Source organism: Misgurnus anguillicaudatus, chromosome 19 (assembly GCF_027580225.2).
Source record: "Misgurnus anguillicaudatus chromosome 19, ASM2758022v2, whole genome shotgun sequence".
Taxonomy (NCBI): domain Eukaryota; kingdom Metazoa; phylum Chordata; class Actinopteri; order Cypriniformes; family Cobitidae; genus Misgurnus; species Misgurnus anguillicaudatus.
In genome coordinates, this window is record NC_073355.2 from 44,866,951 (window position 1) to 44,886,494 (window position 19,544).

Below are 19,544 nucleotides of genomic sequence, written 5' to 3' on the forward strand. Positions count from 1 at the left end.
CGGTGTTACTCTTGAAGTTTATGTTGGCTGCACACGAGCGATCTCACGACGAGACAATATCAGATGATCAATAAGCAATAGTAAACTTTATGAAGTAGGATAATTACAAATAAAGCGTTCATCTACCTAATGTGCCATTATACTATATACACAATATTTTAAAGAATATAACGAGTCATAGTTTTACATTTATATAAAATAATCTTATTTTAAAATATGCACGTGTGTCTAAATATGTAACGTTAAGTTTGTAATTATAGTTCTATGGCGATGTAAACATACTTACACATTATAAGAGGTGTGATATCTTTAATCATGAAAACGTTAATAGTTGAGCATCACATGAAACGCAAGGTAACTGTCTAATAGCTATTTCAATAATGTGTCAATCAATAAATACTTTTGTCTATAAAGAACTGCCTCGAATAGCTGAATAAGACTGAAAATCACTTTACTTGCATCTCAAAACGTTTGAGAAATCATTAGAAAATGTACTCGTTAAGAATCAACTCTGAATATACACAAGTATTTAAAAAGCTATGTTACAGTGGTTAAGTTAATGATGGTTATATTTACCATTTTGTTGCATACCATTTCTGTGTTTCAGATGTGATCCACATTAAGCAATCATTTTCAATAAACTGACAAGCAGCCGTAGTAATAATAGCGCGGTACTTTATTTACATATGAAGTTTATATCAGTGCACAAACAGGTGTATTTAAAGACATCTCCTCCAGACGGATTTTAAGATCCATGGCTCCTGTCGTCTCATCATCATCATCTTCGTTTCATCTCCTGCTCTTTCATCTGTTGCTGTGTCATCTCTCATATACTAAATAAAAACTTCTGGATGACAAAGCTTTACGTTGGCATTTTTCTGTAAAACGGACACAAAAGAAAGCAGCACATGTGATGTTTTGTATAAAGGGTTTGTAAATACACATACAGTATACCGACATAAGTTTGCTACATTCATATAAGAGTCAAATTAATCTCCAAAATACCAGAAAGCATGGCTATGACTAATATAATAAAACCATGGTTACTTTTTCTAAGGGCTGACTAAAAAATTCAACAGAGATGACAATATAACACAAAAAACACAACAAACACCCATGTAAGACACTTATGCAATCGTTAATTGTATTGTATTTTAAGTGTTTTGTATGCAAACGTTATGTGTTAACTCACCGACTGTAGATACCATCGTGACTCGAGTGATCGCTTCTTTAATACATGGACGATGAAATGATGATCCAACACACATCCTTAATTTCTCAGCACTGTTGCACTTTAAACACTTTGTTCTGTGGCCGAAACTTTATAAACGACTCCCGAACCGGTAGCGGTGTGCGCCGGGTCCTTAGCATGGTGAGTTCGGCGTCGTAACGCGTCTTTAGTTTTTTACATATGCAGATCATTTTCTTCAGTCCGAAGTACAAACATAGCAGGCATCTTCCGTTAAACAGTAAATTACTGGTGATCCCGATTATTTTTAAAGTTTTAAATCGGCAGACAGATGGATGCGCATCTTGCTAGAGACTCAGATAAACTCCGCCTTTGACCTTTACCACTCCCCTAGCCCCGAGAAGCCCGATCAGGGCCCAAGGAATTCGGCGGGCCAGAAAAACCGGGCCTTAAGCCCCAACGAAGCACCAGTGAAGCACGACCATGCCCCGGAAGTGACAATGCAAACGCCGCAGGCCTCGGCAGGCACAGGCACGCCCGCTTGAAGCCCGATAATGCAAACACGGCTAGTGTAACAGGCCAATCTGATATAGAGTTTGTAAAATATAGCTCTCCAAAAAAAAACAAATACACGTTTATTTTTATAAGATCAAATAGATGTTTAAAGGAAACTACCTGTTTGCACAGAATAATTTCATTTCAGAGTGACAGTATACCACCTCAATGTGTCACTCACACTGTATCAGGCCAATCTGATATAGAGTTTGTAAAATATAGCCCTCCAAAATAGCATAAATACATGTTTATTTTTATAAGATTAAATAGATGTTTAAAGGAAACTACCTGTTTGCACAGAATGATTTTACCTCAGAGTGACAGTATACCACCTCGTTGTGTCACTCACACTGTATCAGGCCAATCTGATATAGAGTTTGTAAAATACAGCTCTCCAAAATAGCATAAATACATGTTTATTTTTATAAGATCAAATAGATGTTTAAAGGAAACTACCTGTTTGCACAGAATAATTTCACTTCAGAGTGACAGTATACCACCTCGTTGTGTCACTCACACTGTATCAGGCCAATCTGATATAAAGTTTGTAAAATACAGCTCTCCAAAATATCATAAATACTTGATTGTTTCTATAAGATCAAATAGGTGCTTAAAGGAAACTACCTGTTTGCACAGAATTATTTTACCTCAGAGTGACAGTATACCACCTCAATGTGTCACTTACATTGTATCAGGCCAATCTGATATAGAGTTTGTAAAATATAGCTCTCCAAAAAAACCCAAATACACGTTTATTTTTATAAGATCAAATATATGTTTAAAGGAAACTACCTGTTTGCACAGAATAATTTCATTTCAGAGTGACAGTATACCACCTCAATGTGTCACTCACACTGTATCAGGCCAATCTGATATAGAGTTTGTAAAATACAGCTCTCCAAAATAGCATAAATACATGTTTATTTCTGTAAGATCAAATAGGTGCTTAAAGGAAACTACCTGTTTGCACAGAATGATTTTACCTCAGAGTGACAGTATACCACCTCGTTGTGTCACTCACACTGTATCAGGCCAATCTGATATAGAGTTTGTAAAATACAGCTCTCCAAAATAGCATAAATACATGTTTATTTTTATAAGATCAAATAGATGTTTAAAGGAAACTACCTGTTTGCACAGAATAATTTCACTTCAGAGTGACAGTATACCACCTCGTTGTGTCACTCACACTGTATCAGGCCAATCTGATATAGAGTTTGTAAAATACAGCTCTCCAAAATATCATAAATACTTGATTGTTTCTATAAGATCAAATAGGTGCTTAAAGGAAACTACCTGTTTGCACAGAATTATTTTACCTCAGAGTGACAGTATACCACCTCAATGTGTCACTTACATTGTATCAGGCCAATCTGATATAGAGTTTGTAAAATATAGCTCTCCAAAAAAACCCAAATACACGTTTATTTTTATAAGATCAAATATATGTTTAAAGGAAACTACCTGTTTGCACAGAATAATTTAATTTCAGAGTGACAGTATACCACCTCAATGTGTCACTCACACTGTATCAGGCCAATCTGATATAGAGTTTGTAAAATACAGCTCTCCAAAATAGCATAAATACATGTTTATTTCTGTAAGATCAAATAGGTGCTTAAAGGAAACTACCTGTTTGCACAGAATGATTTTACCTCAGAGTGACAGTATACCATCTGAGGGTGTCACTTACACCGTATCAGGCCAATCTGATATAGAGTTTGTAAAATATAGCTCTCCAAAATAGCATAAAATTAAATTATTTCTATAAGATCAAATAGATGCTTAAAGGAAACTACCTGTTTGCACAGAATGATTTTACCTCAGAGTGACAGTATACCACCTCAATGTGTCACTCACATTGTATCAGGCCAATCTGATATGGAGTTTGTAAAATACAGCTCTCCAAAATAACCTAAATACACGTTTATTTTATAAGACCAAATACCTGTTTAAAAGAAACTACCTGTTTGCACAGAATAATTTCACTTCAGAGAGACAGTATAACACCTCAAGTTGTCACTCACACAATATCAAGTCAATCTGATATGGAGTTTGTAAAATACAGCTCTCCAAAATAACCTAAATACATGTTTATTTCTATAGAATCAAATAGGTGCTTAAAGGAAACTACCTTTTTGCACAGAATGATTTTACCTCAGAGTGACAGTATACCATCTGAGGGTGTCACTTACACTGTATCAGGCCAATCTGATATGGAGTTGGTAAAATATAGCTCTCCAAAATAGCATAAAATTAAATTATTTCTATAAGATCAAATAGATGCTTAAAGTAAACTACCTGTTTGCACAGAATAATTTCACTTCAGAGTGACAGTTTACCACCTCGTTGTGTCACTCACACTGTATCAGGCCAATCTGATATAGAGTTTGTAAAATACAGCTCTCCAAAATAGCATAAATACATGTTTATTTCTATAAAATCAAATAGATGGTTAAAGGAAACTACCTGTTTGCACAAAATAATTTCACTTCAGAGTGACAGTATACCACCTCAATGTGTCACTCACACTGTATCAGGCCAATCTGATATGGAGTTTATAAATTACAGCTCTCCAAAATATCATAAATACTTGATTGTTTCTATAAGATAAAATAGGTGCTTAAAGGAAACTACCTGTTTGCACAGAATTATTTTACCTCAGAGTGACAGTATATCACCTCAATGTGTCACTTACATTGTATCAGGCCAATCTGATATAGAGTTTGTAAAATATAGCTCTCCAAAAAAAACCAAATACACGTTTATTTTTATAAGATCAAATAGATGTTTAAAGGAAACTACCTGTTTGCACAGAATAATTTCATTTCAGAGTGACAGTATACCACCTCAATGTGTCACTCACACTGTATCAGGCCAATCTGATATAGAGTTTGTAAAATACAGCTCTCCAAAATAGCATAAATACATGTTTATTTCTGTAAGATCAAATAGGTGCTTAAAGGAAACTACCTGTTTGCACAGAATGATTTTACCTCAGAGTGACAGTATACCATCTGAGGGTGTCACTTACACCGTATCAGGCCAATCTGATATAGAGTTTGTAAAATATAGCTCTCCAAAATAGCATAAAATTAAATTATTTCTATAAGATCAAATAGATGCTTAAAGGAAACTACCTGTTTGCACAGAATGATTTTACCTCAGAGTGACAGTATACCACCTCAATGTGTCACTCACATTGTATCAGGCCAATCTGATATGGAGTTTGTAAAATACAGCTCTCCAAAATAACCTAAATACACGTTTATTTTATAAGACCAAATACCTGTTTAAAAGAAACTACCTGTTTGCACAGAATAATTTCACTTCAGAGAGACAGTATAACACCTCAAGTTGTCACTCACACAATATCAAGTCAATCTGATATGGAGTTTGTAAAATACAGCTCTCCAAAATAACCTAAATACATGTTTATTTCTATAGAATCAAATAGGTGCTTAAAGGAAACTACCTTTTTGCACAGAATGATTTTACCTCAGAGTGACAGTTTACCACCTCGTTGTGTCACTCACACTGTATCAGGCCAATCTGATATGGAGTTTGTAAAATATAGCTCTCCAAAATAGCATAAAATTAAATTATTTCTATAAGATCAAATAGATGCTTAAAGGAAACTACCTGTTTGCACAGAATAATTTCACTTCAGAGTGACAGTTTACCACCTCGTTGTGTCACTCACACTGTATCAGGCCAATCTGATATGGAGTTTGTAGAGTATAGCTCTCCAAAATAGCCTAAATACATGTTTATTTCTATAAGATCAAATAGGTGCTTAAAGGAAACTACCTGTTTGCACAAAATAATTTCACTTCACAGTGACAGTATACCACATCAATGTGTCGCTCACACTGTATCAGGGCAATCTGATATGGAGTTTATAAATTACAGCTCTCCAAAATATCATAAATACTTGATTGTTTCTATAAGATAAAATAGGTGCTTAAAGGAAACTACCTGTTTGCACAGAATTATTTTACCTCAGAGTGACAGTATATCACCTCAATGTGTCACTTACATTGTATCAGGCCAATCTGATATAGAGTTTGTAAAATATAGCTCTCCAAAAAAAACCAAATACACGTTTATTTTTATAAGATCAAATAGATGTTTAAAGGAAACTACCTGTTTGCACAGAATAATTTCATTTCAGAGTGACAGTATACCACCTCAATTTGTCACTCACACTGTATCAGGCCAATCTGATATAGAGTTTGTAAAATACAGCTCTCCAAATAACCTAAATACATGTTTATTTTTATAAGATCAAATAGGTGCTTAAAGGAAACTACCTGTTTGCACAGAATGATTTTACCTCAGAGTGACAGTATACCATCTGAGGGTGTCACTTACACCGTATCAGGCCAATCTGATATGGAGTTTGTAAAATATAGCTCTCCAAAATATTCTTAATATACGTTTATTTCTATAAGATCAAATCCCTGTTTAAAGGAAACTACCTGTTTGCACAAAATAATTTCACTTCAGAGTGACAGTATACCACATTAATGTGTCACTCACACCATATCAGGCCAATCTGATATGGAGTTTGTAAAATACAGCTCTCCAAAATAACCTAAATACACGTTTATTTTTATAAGATCAAATACCTGTTTAAAAGAAACTACCTGTTTGCACAGAATAATTTCACTTCAGAGAGACAGTATAACACCTCAATGTGTCACTCACACAATATCAAGTCAATCTGATATGGAGTTTGTAAAATACAGCTCTCCAAAATATCATAAATACTTGATTGTTTCTATAAGATCAAATAGGTACTTAATGGAAACTACCTGTTTGCACAGAATGATTTTACCTCAGAGTGACAGTATACCATCTGAGGGTGTCACTTACACTGTATCAGGCCAATCTGATATGGAGTTTGTAAAATATAGCTCTCCAAAAAACCCAATTACACGTTTATTTTTATAAGATCAAATAGATGTTTAAAGGAAACTACCTGTTTGCACAGAATAATTTCACTTCAGAGTGACAGTATACCACCTCAATTTGTCACTCACACAATATCAAGTCAATCTGATATGGAGTTTGTAAAATACAGTTCTCCAAAATATCATAAATACTTGATTGTTTCTATAAGATCAAATAGGTGCTTAATGGAAACTACCTGTTTGCACAGAATGATTTTACCTCAGAGTGAAAGTATACCATCTGAGGGTGTCACTTACACTGTATCAGGCCAATCTGATATGGAGTTTGTAAAATATAGCTCTCCAAAAAACCCAAATACAAGTTTATTTTTATAAGATCAAATAGATGTTTAAGGAAACTACCTATTTGCACAGAATAATTTCACTTCAGAGTGACAGTATACCACCTCAATGTGTCACTCACACCGTATCAGATCAATCTGATATGGAGTTTGTAAAATACAGCTCTCCAAAATAACCTAAATACATGTTTATTTCTATAAGAACAAATACCTGTTTAAATGAAACTACCTGTTTGCACAGAATAATTTCACTTCAGAGTGACAGTATACCACCTCAAGGTGTCACTCACACAATATCAAGACAATCTGATATGGAGTTTGTAAAATACAGCTCTCCAAAATAACCTATATACATGTTTATTTCTATAAGATCAAATAGATTTTTAAAGGAAACTACCTAGAACAACCACCCTTAATATGCTGGCAACTTCATAGTAAACCACCATAATATCTCAACAACAGCCTAGCAACAACCAATAAAACCTTATCAACAGTCTAGCAATCACCCAGAAAACAAGAGCAATAGCATAGCAACCAACCAGAATTCCACAACAACAACTTAGCAACCACACAGAACCCCAGAGCAACAGCCTAGCAACCGCCATAATTCCCTAGCAACCACAAAGAATGCCAGAACAACAACCTAGCAACCACCCATATAGCCTAGCAACAGTCTAGCAATCACAGAGAAAACCAAAGCTATACCCTAGCTACCATTTAAAAAACCTTAGTAACAGCGTAGCAACCACACATAATGCAATAAAAATAGCCTAGCAACCACCCATAATACCCGAGCAATGAATTAAAACAGACCCAGAATGCAACAAAAACAGCCTAGCAACCACCCATTAATCCCTAGCTACGATTTATAACAGACACAGAATACAATAGAAACAGCCTAGCAACCACCCACAATACCCTAGCAATGATTTAAAAAGGCACATAATGCAACAGAAATAGCCTAGCAACCACCCATAATACCCTAGCAATGAATTAAAACAGACCCAGAATGCAATAGAAACAGCCTAGCAACCACGCAAAATGCAACAAAAACAGCCTAGCAACCACCCATAATACCCTAGCAATTACTTTTAACTAGGGATGGACCGAATCCAGATTTTTTTGGGTTCCACTGTTGGGTTCGGCCGAATCCGAAACCAAATACCGAATCTTACTCGCATTCTTATTCCATTACAGGGCTCGCCAAATTTCAAAGTCCCTTTGGGCAGGCACTCTTCAGTTTTTGGTAGCCCGAAATTTTGCCAATACAAAGCCAATAGGTCTAACCACAATGTTTAATCTGATATTCTTGTTATTGTTTTGATGCTGTTGTTTTTAACAAACAAAAAACTAGATTTCCATGTAAACCAACTGTTCCTGCTCATCACCACACCAGATATACTCACCATTTAAAAGTGGTTTAGTGTTTCACAAAACTCACAGTTTGGATCATCCAGTTAGAGATTGGATAATTTTTTCGATCAGAAAAACAGGGGCTACTGTCGCTTTAATGGCGATTATGCAGAGTCACACTCTTAACTGCCTGTACAATCTATATCACATTAAAGTTTTCTGCGAGAGATTTAATTTTCTTACGTGAGGACAGTAATGACTGACAGGACGAAGTTTGAGGATTTGCACAAAAATCCATGACAAATCAGTGCGGATTGCTTCCTGTACTCCGGCTTCGCCCGATCGCGAAAGTGAAAGTAAAACTCGAGCGCGCGCTCAAACGCAATTTAAATACCCAATGCCTGAATTTCATGCACCACAATTACCCATCCAAATCTGTGAGAGGATACATAAGTATTTAAATATTTTTTTTTCCTCCCTATAAGTCAAGATAGCCCGACGGGCAGGGCGGGGATGCATTTTAATAACCCGACTGCAAAGCACAATGAAAGCAATGCGGTGCGATAGGTTAGTTTTTCCAGGTGGGTCCACGAAATGTGAAACGCCCCTAAGGCTCACCGGGGGAAAAAAAACACTTATCTAAACGTCAGCACCTGATGTGTGTAATCAACGGCCGCGTGACGTCGACCAGCGTAGCGCAAGCTTAGGGTTCGGTTCGGTGGAAAAAAAATCTAAGATTCGGCCGAACCCGAACCCCGTCAAAAAGCCCAGTATTCGGCCGAATCCGAATCCTGGATTCGGTGCACCCCTACTTTTAACAGACACAGAATGCAATAGAAACAGCTTAGCAGCCACCAATAATACCCTATCAATGACTTAAACAGACACAGAATGCAAAAGAAACAGACTAGCAACCACCCATATACCCTAGCAACAGTCTAGCAATCACATAGAAAACCAGAGCTATACCCTAGTAACCACTTAAAAAGCCCTAGCAATAGCATAGCAAGCAACCAGAATGCAACAAAAACAACCTAGCAACCACGCATAAAACCCTAGTAACAGCCTAGCAACCACACAGAATGCAAGAGAAACAACGTAGAAACCACCCATAATACCCTAGCAACAACTTAAAGAACCTTAGCAACAGCCTAGCAACCACACAGAAGGCAAGAGAGACCGCCTAGCAATCACCCTAATACCCTAGCAATGACTTAAAACAGACACAGAATGCAAGATAAACAGCCTAGCAGCCACCAAAAATACCCTAGCAACGACTTAAACAGACACAGAATGCAAGAGAAACAGACTAGCAACCACCTATATACCCTAGCAACAGTCTAGCAATCACATTCAAAACCAAAGCTATACCCTCGCAACCACTTAAAAAGCCCTAGCAATACCATAGCAAGCAACCAGAATGCAACAAAAACAACCTAGCAACAACGCATACAACCCTAGTAACAGCCTAGCAACCACACAGAATGCAAGAGAGACCGCCTCGCAACCACTCATAATACCCTACCAATGACTTTAAACAGACACAGAATGCAACAGAAACAGCCTAGCATCCAAACAGAATGCAACAGAAACAGCCTAGCAACCACTTATAGAACCCTAGCAACCACACAGAATGCAAGAGAAACAGCCTAGCAACCACCCATAATACCCTAGCAATTACTTAAAACAGACACATAATGCAACAGAAACAACCTAGCAACCATTTATAGAACCCTAGCAAGCACACAGAATGCAAGAGAAACAGCCTAGCAACCACCCATAATACCCTAGCAATTACTTAAAACAGACACATAATGCAACATAAACAGCCTAGCAACCAAACAGAATGCAACAGAAACAGCCTAGCAACCACTTATCCACACTATTCCTACGCCCCATGACGCTTTGCGCGAATTGTGGGTGCGACTTCCGGCGCGTACTGTCACTGGACCAGAGCCGGTGATTTCCATGATGATTACGGTCATAATTTCATGTATGAACCAGTGTGAGGATGAAATTAAGAAGTGTCCTGATACATCAAGATATATTCAATCGTTTCATGTTGTTCCTCGGGGGCGACGGATCTTCAATGTGCAAATAAAAGCACAGAGACATGCCGTATCTCTACAGTGGGACAGTCAGTCGAGTGTTTAATACATGCAATATACAGAGACTTCTTGTTTTTAAACGTTTCAGGTGATGGTTTAAAATGTCACAACTGTCCCTGGTGTGAGGTTTTTTTAAACGGCAATTTTAATCGACTTGTTTGAGTTTTTATGGCTACACATCAAGCTTCACGCGATCCGACAGCAGCAGTAACTTATGCTTCTCATTCAATACAATGTTATTTAAACAAACCATAATAAACATATTAAACTCCTATTACATGTTTTCAGATTTCGTTTTATGAAAATATTATACAGTAAATAAGACATGAGCTTATGAAATTATTTGCTTAAATAATTTATTTAAAACACAACAAAAGTAACGGTATGCGTAACACATCACGAACTATTATAAACATTAACTAATAAGCAGTTAATGTCGTAGGCTATATATTATGTGCTGTAATCTCATTTTTGTAATAATATATAGGCCCTAGTAGCAGAATAAATAAATCAGCATATTTATATCTGCATAATATGTTGTTTTTGAATAATTATTGTATTTATTGTTCACTGTCAGTTTCTATGAAAGGTTTTACTGGATGGATGTGTGGATACTGTTAATAGATGCACGTGCGCCACATAAACATTCAGTTCTTGAGCGTGTATTACAGTTAAAACAACCGTTTTGTAAAGGTTTACTGCGTTTGTATCATCTATTATGTTAACCCCTAACTGCACAAATTATGCCGATCTTCCTGGATTTCATAATAAGCATTAAAATGCCAGTCAAAACGTCAGACTCGTATCCCTCGCAATAGGACTATTATTAGCTGTAGTGGCTCACCGGAAGTTTTACCCATCTGAGCTCAAGATGGCGTCGCCCGCATTTACCTCAGGAAAAGTGTGGATAGAACCCTAGCAACTACACAGAATGCAAGAGAAACAGCCTAGCAACCACCCATAATACCCTAGCAATTACTTATAACAGACACATAATGCAACAGAAATATCAGCAGATTAAGTGAGAAACTTTTATTTTGAAATCATTCCTCTCGTGCGTTTACCGTAATGTCTAATTTATGTGCACACAGAAAAAAAACGGGGGGCTAGTTTGACCGTCTTTTTCGGAGTGGCAGCTGGCTTGACTGCAGTCTGATGGTTCAGTATTTTACTTGCCCAGTCTGAATTTTCACTGACATCACAAAAAAGTAAAATATAAAATACAAATAAAATAGGCCTAATCTATATTTCTTGTTTCTGACATGTGTAACCCTAATAAATATGAAACCTAAGATTAAAGGTGCCATAGGATGTTTTGCCATAATATGTTAAATTGTTCTTTGACAATTACATAGAATGTTGCTTTATTAAGAGCAAAAATTATCCAGAAACGTTTTTACATGTCCATTTACAACCCTAGAATTTGTCATTTGAATTTAATTGTCTATTTTTGCCATATTTAAAAGGGACATGAATAATAATGTTGAGCCCTGCTCTGAGGCTCATGCCAGAAGCTCACATTAGTAAACAGACCTTATATTTTGAGCCCTTATCAGATAAAAATACATTTTGAGTAACAACTAACAACTAATCAGCTAAACGCTAGCATATGATATAGCATTTATTGGCATGTAGCGCTAACTCAGCAGTCACAACTTTGTTTTTAGCATTTTAACAAATTTGTAATTAATGTGTAATTTAATGTTTTCAAAACATGCACATTGTGTAATGGCTTCCTTTCCTGCTCTATAAACCTAGACTACTAAGGAGACCATGGTGTCTGTGTGAACAACTGATTATTTTGTAGACATCTTTTGAAAATTAAACAATTGCGTGAGTTTGAGGAAGATAAAATTAATTAACTTTTTTAATATATTTTTTAAAAAGGAAGTCAGAATTGCGTTAATATATATACTTTTTGTTAAAAAAAAAAGAAAAAATATACATAATTATGAGAAGTGCCCTTTATTTCACTTGAGCCCCTGCCCCTCAAAATGTCTGTGCACGTCCCTGCTGAAGATGAACTGAATCTCACTCCAGCTGTGGGCTTCACACTGAATAAATCACCACACAAACTGTGTGAAGTCTAAAGTTTTGATATCTGTGGCACTGAAAATAAAAACTGTTATTGTCTTTAAAGATATCTGAAGCTAAATGATGTAAATGTCAGAACGCACATAATCTTCTAAAAAAAATCTTAATTTAATTTATACCAAATATAATTGTTACTTTTTTATATTGTGTACAATGCAATCTGAACATTTAGGTGTTTTGTATGAGATTTAGCCTGATATACGCTTGTTTTGAATTTTGTTGTTTGTCCTTTTTATAGCCAAATAAGACTTTTTTTACTGCCAAGGCAAAATGTACGGAAAGTATATAGGCTATTTGTATGTTCATGTGAATTATTTAATAAATACAATAAAATCTGTATTTTTATCATTTGTAAGGGAATCAATATTTGGTTTACAAGGTTTTATGGCTGCAAACCTACAAAATTATGTAGTTTAGTTTATTTCATAGCAATACAACATATTGACCCATGAAACAGTAAGACTGTGACCATTCCACACCTAAAACACCACAAATTCATGTTAAACCCTGAAAGCTTAAAGATTTTAGTCCACATACCGAGAGAAAATGAATTCAGATTCCTGTTTATCAGATTGATGGGAGGAGCCGTGTTAGCACTTCAAGTATGAGATCAAAAGTGAAAGTAAAATTAAACAAGTTACTGCTTGATCCCACAAACTCTCATGATCAGAATTTATTCAGACGCTTTAGACGATTGTAACTTAATGTTGAGCTGAAGGTAAGAATGATTAATTAACTGAGTCTGTGTGAGTCTAACATTAGTGTAGCTGAGAGGTCATGTATGTGATTTCAACATATATTGAATGTAAATTAGGTTAAAGAATAAATACAATGAATAAGGATTAGAGCAGTGTTGTAATGTGCAGCTATTAACCTAAAAATCTGTTTCATTGTGATGTTTGTGAGGTTGTGTTGACTCTTTTCTTTTTACTACCTGCTTGTAAACGTTTAATCCTATTGCAAATGTTGATGAAGATTTGAATGTGTGTGCATATGATCAGTATTGAATAAAAGATGTTAGCATTACAGGATGAACTTGTAGGTTCAGTGAGTTAAACCTTTTTTAATTATTTCAGATTGCTCATTTATGCATCATTTATTGTAAAGCCCTGTTTGTGGGTATCTGCGTGCCATCTGATTGCCAGGCTGTCATGTTAATCAATTTAAAACTCTGTCTGACTTGTTAGACATTTTCGTTTTATTGAAAGAGAAAGTGATTGTATGTATGAATGTAAAATTTGTGTTTGTACTTATTTTTGTAAAAGTTTTGTGTCTAAAAACATTTTTTATTTTGTCATGTTTTTTAAGAAGCTGTGTTTTGGAGTGATGGAGTTCATTTGTGTGACTCTGATGATTATTATTGGAATCACAGATTCAACAGCAGGTAAAGATTCACACATTATAACTAACATATTCACTTTTCTGTGTATAAAACTGTCTAAAAGTAGACAGCTGATAATAGAAGAATGTTTACAAGGCCATTGTTACAAAAAATGACTATTTATTTTTTGCATGAATGGTTTATTTAATGTTAACATAATGAAACCACACCTCTCTGACAGCAGATTTCTGTTTTCTGTCTCTAACAGATCAGTTTGCTGTTGTTGGACCTGTAGCTCCTTTGATCGCTATACCTGGTAAGGATGTGATTCTTAAACCCAACATCAGTGCTGTAAATATGAGAGTCGAGTGGTTTAGACTTGATCTCAAAGACTCAGTAGTTCATCTCTATGAAGATCATGAAGATAAAAACACAAATCAGCTTCAGTCGTACAGAGAAAGAACTGAAGTGTTTAAAGATGAACTACAGAAAGGAAACACATCACTTAAACTATCAAGAGTTCAGATCTCTGATGAAGGACTTTATAAGTGTTTTATTGAGTATAAATCCTGGAGTGATGACATCACTGTTGATCTCCGAGTTGAAGGTGACCAAAGTGATTTTCAGTATTGGTTTTAGTGCTTGTATGTTTTCATAATCACAACAAGCTAAAAGAAAAAAAAAATCATAAAATAATCACTTAATAATGTTTTTTTACCCTTGATGTGTGTAGAAACTGTAGGAAGTCCTCCACTCATCACTGTAGATGGATTTGATGTTTCTGGTGGACTTCATCTTCAGTGTGAATCTAAAGGTTGGAACCCTAAACCTGAACTTGTGTGGCTGAACAGTAAAGGAGTCACTTTGACATCTGAAACTACAGACAAACAGAGAGACACAGATGGATTCAGAGTGAAACACATGATCACTGTATATAACAGAGACAGTAAATATCACTGTAGAGTCAAACTGAGACATCACATGATGGAGACTCAGATTATTACATCAAGTAAGTACACAAACACTGATTCTAGTTATGTTGTTTATTTAATCTTAATACACGGCTCTCTGGAATGCTTGATTCTGATTGGTCAGTTGAGACATTTGCAGGTTCGTTCTTTTCAAATAATAATCGCTCCAAAGTAATAACGCATAGCTGGTACTACACTCTAAAAAAACAAACGGTGCTATATAGCACCAAAACAATTGCTTTGGATCGTAACGATAGAAGAACCATTTTAGTGCCATATAGCACCGGTGAAGAACCAGTGAAGCACCAGTGAAGCACCAGTGAAGCACCAGTGTAGAACCATATAGGGGCCATATAGCACCACATATGGTTCTACATAGCACTATATGGTTCTACACAGGTGCTTCACTGGTGCTTCACTGGTGCTTCACTGGTTCTTCACCGGTGCTGTATGGCGCTAGGAGTGGTTCTTCTATCGTTGCGATCCGGGGCGACGGTTTTGGTGCTATGTTGCACCGATTGTTTTTTATAGTGTACTTGTACGAGTAAAATCGCTCCGCGCCAATAAAGATCAATAAAGATTAGTGTCTGTTTGGCGCCATCTTGTGACAAACACTGGACAACCACGACAAGACACAGACAGCTACTGAGACTGAACTTGACAAAATAGAGCATGACAGCTACAAAATGGAGACAGACAAGTATGAAGCAGAGGATCTTAATAAGCTATTACGATCATTTTATGCATCTGTGCAAAGTTTCGCGGAAGGATAAAAATGTTAATATAAAACAAATATGCCAATAAAATGTTTCAAATTCATATTCATGTCCGTTTTTTTTCTTATGTGACAAGTAGCCGTGTAATAAGCAGGATAATGTAGAGGCAGCCGGTAGTTATCGGGAAATAAGCCCCTTCAGTGTGATACAAGACCCTCCGCTTCGCGTCGGGTCCTGATCACACTGTCGGGGCTTATTTCCCAATAACTACCGGCTGCCTCTACATTATCCCTTACTTATGATGATTTGATGCAGTAATACATGAAAATATTCATAATTTAAGTGAATATAATCAATGATATAAGATAAAGAGAGTTTTGTTTTACAGGTAAAATGTTTAACTCTTTGAGGTCATCAGGGATCATGATTTCTTTTATATCTGTGCTCGGTGTGATCGCTGTAATATTGATCGCTGTGTTCATCTATAGACACAGAGGTAACATTCATGTTTGTTATATTTATTATAATGTATGTACTGTATAGAGTGTGACCAAATGTTAGTTAGATAAAAAAGAAATGTTGTTTTTGTCAACATTGAACATCTCATCAGTTAGTGGAGTTCAGTGTGAAGTTTTTAGATTCACTTCATCTTCAACTGAACACAGATTTGAGATTTCACTTCTCATACTGTGCTTAAAGGACAAGTTCGGTATTTTAGACTTAAAGCCCTGTTTTCAGATTGTTTATGGTCAAATAGAATGGTTTTGACTGAAATTTCGACATTTTCGGCTGCCCTGAGAATTTTCGCGTGTTTGTGTTTCAGCTCAGACCTTTACAATAGGTTTGATGGTGCACTGGAACAGTCCTTCCTAAAATGCATTAAACTTTCGTTTACAAAGACATGAAACTCACCGAGTGGTCAGGGGTGTTCACTGATATGCTCACACAAAAATCGCCGCAAAAGACGCACTACAACAGGTTTTATCGTAGTTTTGTCCAACTCCATTGACTTGTATTAGTTGTGCTGTGAGGTACGGTATTACTCCGCGCCGGGAACTTTGTTTCTATTCTTGCAATTTTCAATGGCGGATTAGCGCCACCACCTGGGCTGGAGTGTCTATTATTCAAGCTCTAAGCGGAAGAATGTACGGGTGTGAGGCGTTTGGAAAAATAGGTCCACAAGTTAACAACGAGTGCTAAAACAGCTGTTGGAAAGCATCTTCTGCAGCGATTTTTGTGTGAGTGTAACCCATACGTTGGATTCACTTTAAAGAAAATGAGGAAAAATATCTACTAGGTCTGAGATCACCAAACACCTAAATTAACAGATAATCTTAATGTTTGGAGTCCCGGGTTCGGGGTCTCACACAACAAAAAAAATAGTTTAAGAATAGTGTGTCTGCACTTATATGAAATCAGATCTTATTTAATTTATATATATAACTGCTTGAATAAAGGCACGAACACAAGAATTAACATGAGTGAATAGTAGTGTATTTACTACCCTTTTTCTTCTTTATACCTTTGAACTGTATTGCAAGTTTATGCAACTTTATCTTTCTTTCTTTTCACAATTGACCAATTGAACAATAAAAGATATCATTCAACAATTGAAATAACAAAAAAAATATATACATATCCCAAACAGTATGAATCCAAATATTGTAAAGTACCAAAGTTCTCAATTTGAGGTAGAAATGTGTTTAGCTCAGTTCAGTCTGTGTGTGTGTGTATATAAAGGAGAGAAAGCCTACAGATTTCCCAACGAATCCAAACGAATCCAAACGCTGAAGAAAAACGAACTTTAGTAGTCGAGTCCTGTGAGTGTGCAGTCCATCTGTAGCAAATTCCACCGTATCGCGTCCGTATCGACCCGAATCCCAAAACAATCACAGCGTGATGAAACAGTCCAAGTTCATCAAACACATGCTGCAATCCTTACCTAACGCAATGAAACAGTTTTAGCATGTATTTAGATAGAGATTTGCAAGGATGGATTAAGTTGAGCAGCTGCCAAAATGCAGCGCACATCTCTCACCACAAGCTGGCGCACAAGTGACGTCAGCGTCACTCCACTACATTCACATAACGTTGATTACTTTCAACTTAAAACATTATGTAAACATATATTGTTTAAATACAATCTCAAAACTATTTAAACAACAATGACAATAATATGAAGAAAAGGAAAGAAAAGAAAAAAAACTCAGTTTGCAAACTTTATGCCCGATTCACAGATGGCATCACTCATCATCATCTTACATCAAAAATTAAAATACACAGAAATTATTCAGAAAATATGAATGATTAAACCTTACCTAACGCAATGAAACAGTTTTAGCATGTATTTAGATAGAGATTTGCAAGGATGGATTAAGTTGAGCAGCTGCCAAAATGCAGCGCACATCTCTCACCACAAGCTGGCGCACAAGTGACGTCAGCATCACTCGACTCAACTTCTCTAATAATCCATTGCAATTCACAAAAAAAAAAAATACACACATATATATAAATGTATTTTACATGACTAAACATGTTATATGCATCAGGTAAAAAAATATACAAATAAAAAAAACAATGATAATAAAAAAACACTTAAGTCTCAGGTATGAGTGACAGAAATATTCAATCCATCAATTCAATTATTTGAGTGGGTTACATCCTCCCCTGCTCAAATTCTGATGTCCTCATCAGGCACTTTATAGATTGCATAACTCTTAAGGATCAAAAACATTCCACTCTGAGTTGTGATACTTAATTTGATACATGACCCATAAGGTTAAACAACAAATCACTTTGAGTTTGTTGCACTCTCATTTGCTGTTGCATCATCTCAATTACTTGACTAACATAATTTGGTATGACACCTGTATTTGCATTTTGCATTCCACACTGTGCTTCCCATACAAAATCTTTCAAGTTACTTGGAGGTCTCTTGTCCCTTTGTGACCTTCTCAAGGCAACAGGAATGTCAGAGCTCACTTCAGCAGGTAACTCTCCAGAATGTTCTAACTGCTCATTGTCATTGTCCACACATGACAATACTTCCTGCTGAGTTCTCCCTTCACAGCCCTCATTCAATTGGTTCCCCAAATCAACATCATTATTACTTTGGGACAGCTCAATTTCTGCCTGTACATTCAGCAAACTATCAGACGCCAAAGCATCAGAACTCTCTTGTGATGTTACCCCCAACTGAAACTCTGGGGCACAAGGGTTCAGTATCACTTTGGTGCTTTCAGTCTCTGTTACTTCATCACAACTTTCAGCTTTTGAGTTCTTTCCCAACTCACGTTTACTCCTCCTGTGAGTAACTGCACCTTCCACAACTGCAGACTCTTCACTGATCTCATCAGTGCAGGGTGGGAGAAACCCACAGGGGAGTAAAAGCTCTCTGTGCAAGACACGCTCATGACCTTCTCCACTTTCAGGCTGAACAACATACACAGGGATGTCTGCATTAGGCTGCTTTACCACCACATATACCACAGATTCCCAACGATCGGAAATTTTATGCTTTCTTCGGATGTTGACGTTCTTTACAAGAACCCGATCGCCAACTTCTACTGCAGCCGCTGTCACCTTACTATCCCACCTAGCTTTATTCATCAATTGTCGCTTTTCAGCATTTTGAACAGCCAACTGGTAAGCATATTTCAACCGTCGTTTCAGCTCTGTCACATAATGAGTATGAGTTGTGGGGTTATGCCCCTTTGGGTTAATACCAAAACAAAGGTCAATCGGCAAGCGAGCTTGACGACCAAACATCAAGAAGAAAGGAGACTCTCCGGTCGCATCACTCCTAGTGCAATTATACGCATGGACTAGGGGACGAACATATTTCCTCCATTGCTCTTTCTTTTTATCACTCAAGGTTCCCAGGAGATCAAGGAGAGTCCGATTGAACCTCTCTACTGGGTTACCCCTAGGGTGATAGGGTGTAGTGCGTGATTTAACCCCAGCTATTGTGCACAATTCTT

The 19,544-nt window shown here is 36.5% G+C and overlaps 2 protein-coding genes across 2 annotated transcripts in view; both read left to right on the forward strand.

Moving 5' to 3' along the window:
• LOC129436679 (butyrophilin subfamily 3 member A3-like) overlaps window positions 1–19,544 on the forward strand; it is a gene marked incomplete at its 5' end in the record, with an annotated part of 52,755 nt that overhangs the window by 23,567 nt on the left and 9,644 nt on the right. The window lies entirely within an intron of this gene.
• Window positions 13,863–17,372, forward strand: LOC129426072 (butyrophilin-like protein 3). The gene is made up of 4 exons (XM_073857925.1): window positions 13,863–13,940; window positions 14,146–14,193; window positions 14,611–14,886; window positions 17,305–17,372. Exons 1-4 carry the CDS (start codon window positions 13,883–13,885, stop codon window positions 17,370–17,372), a joined length of 450 nt encoding a protein of 149 aa, XP_073714026.1. The 5' UTR covers window positions 13,863–13,882.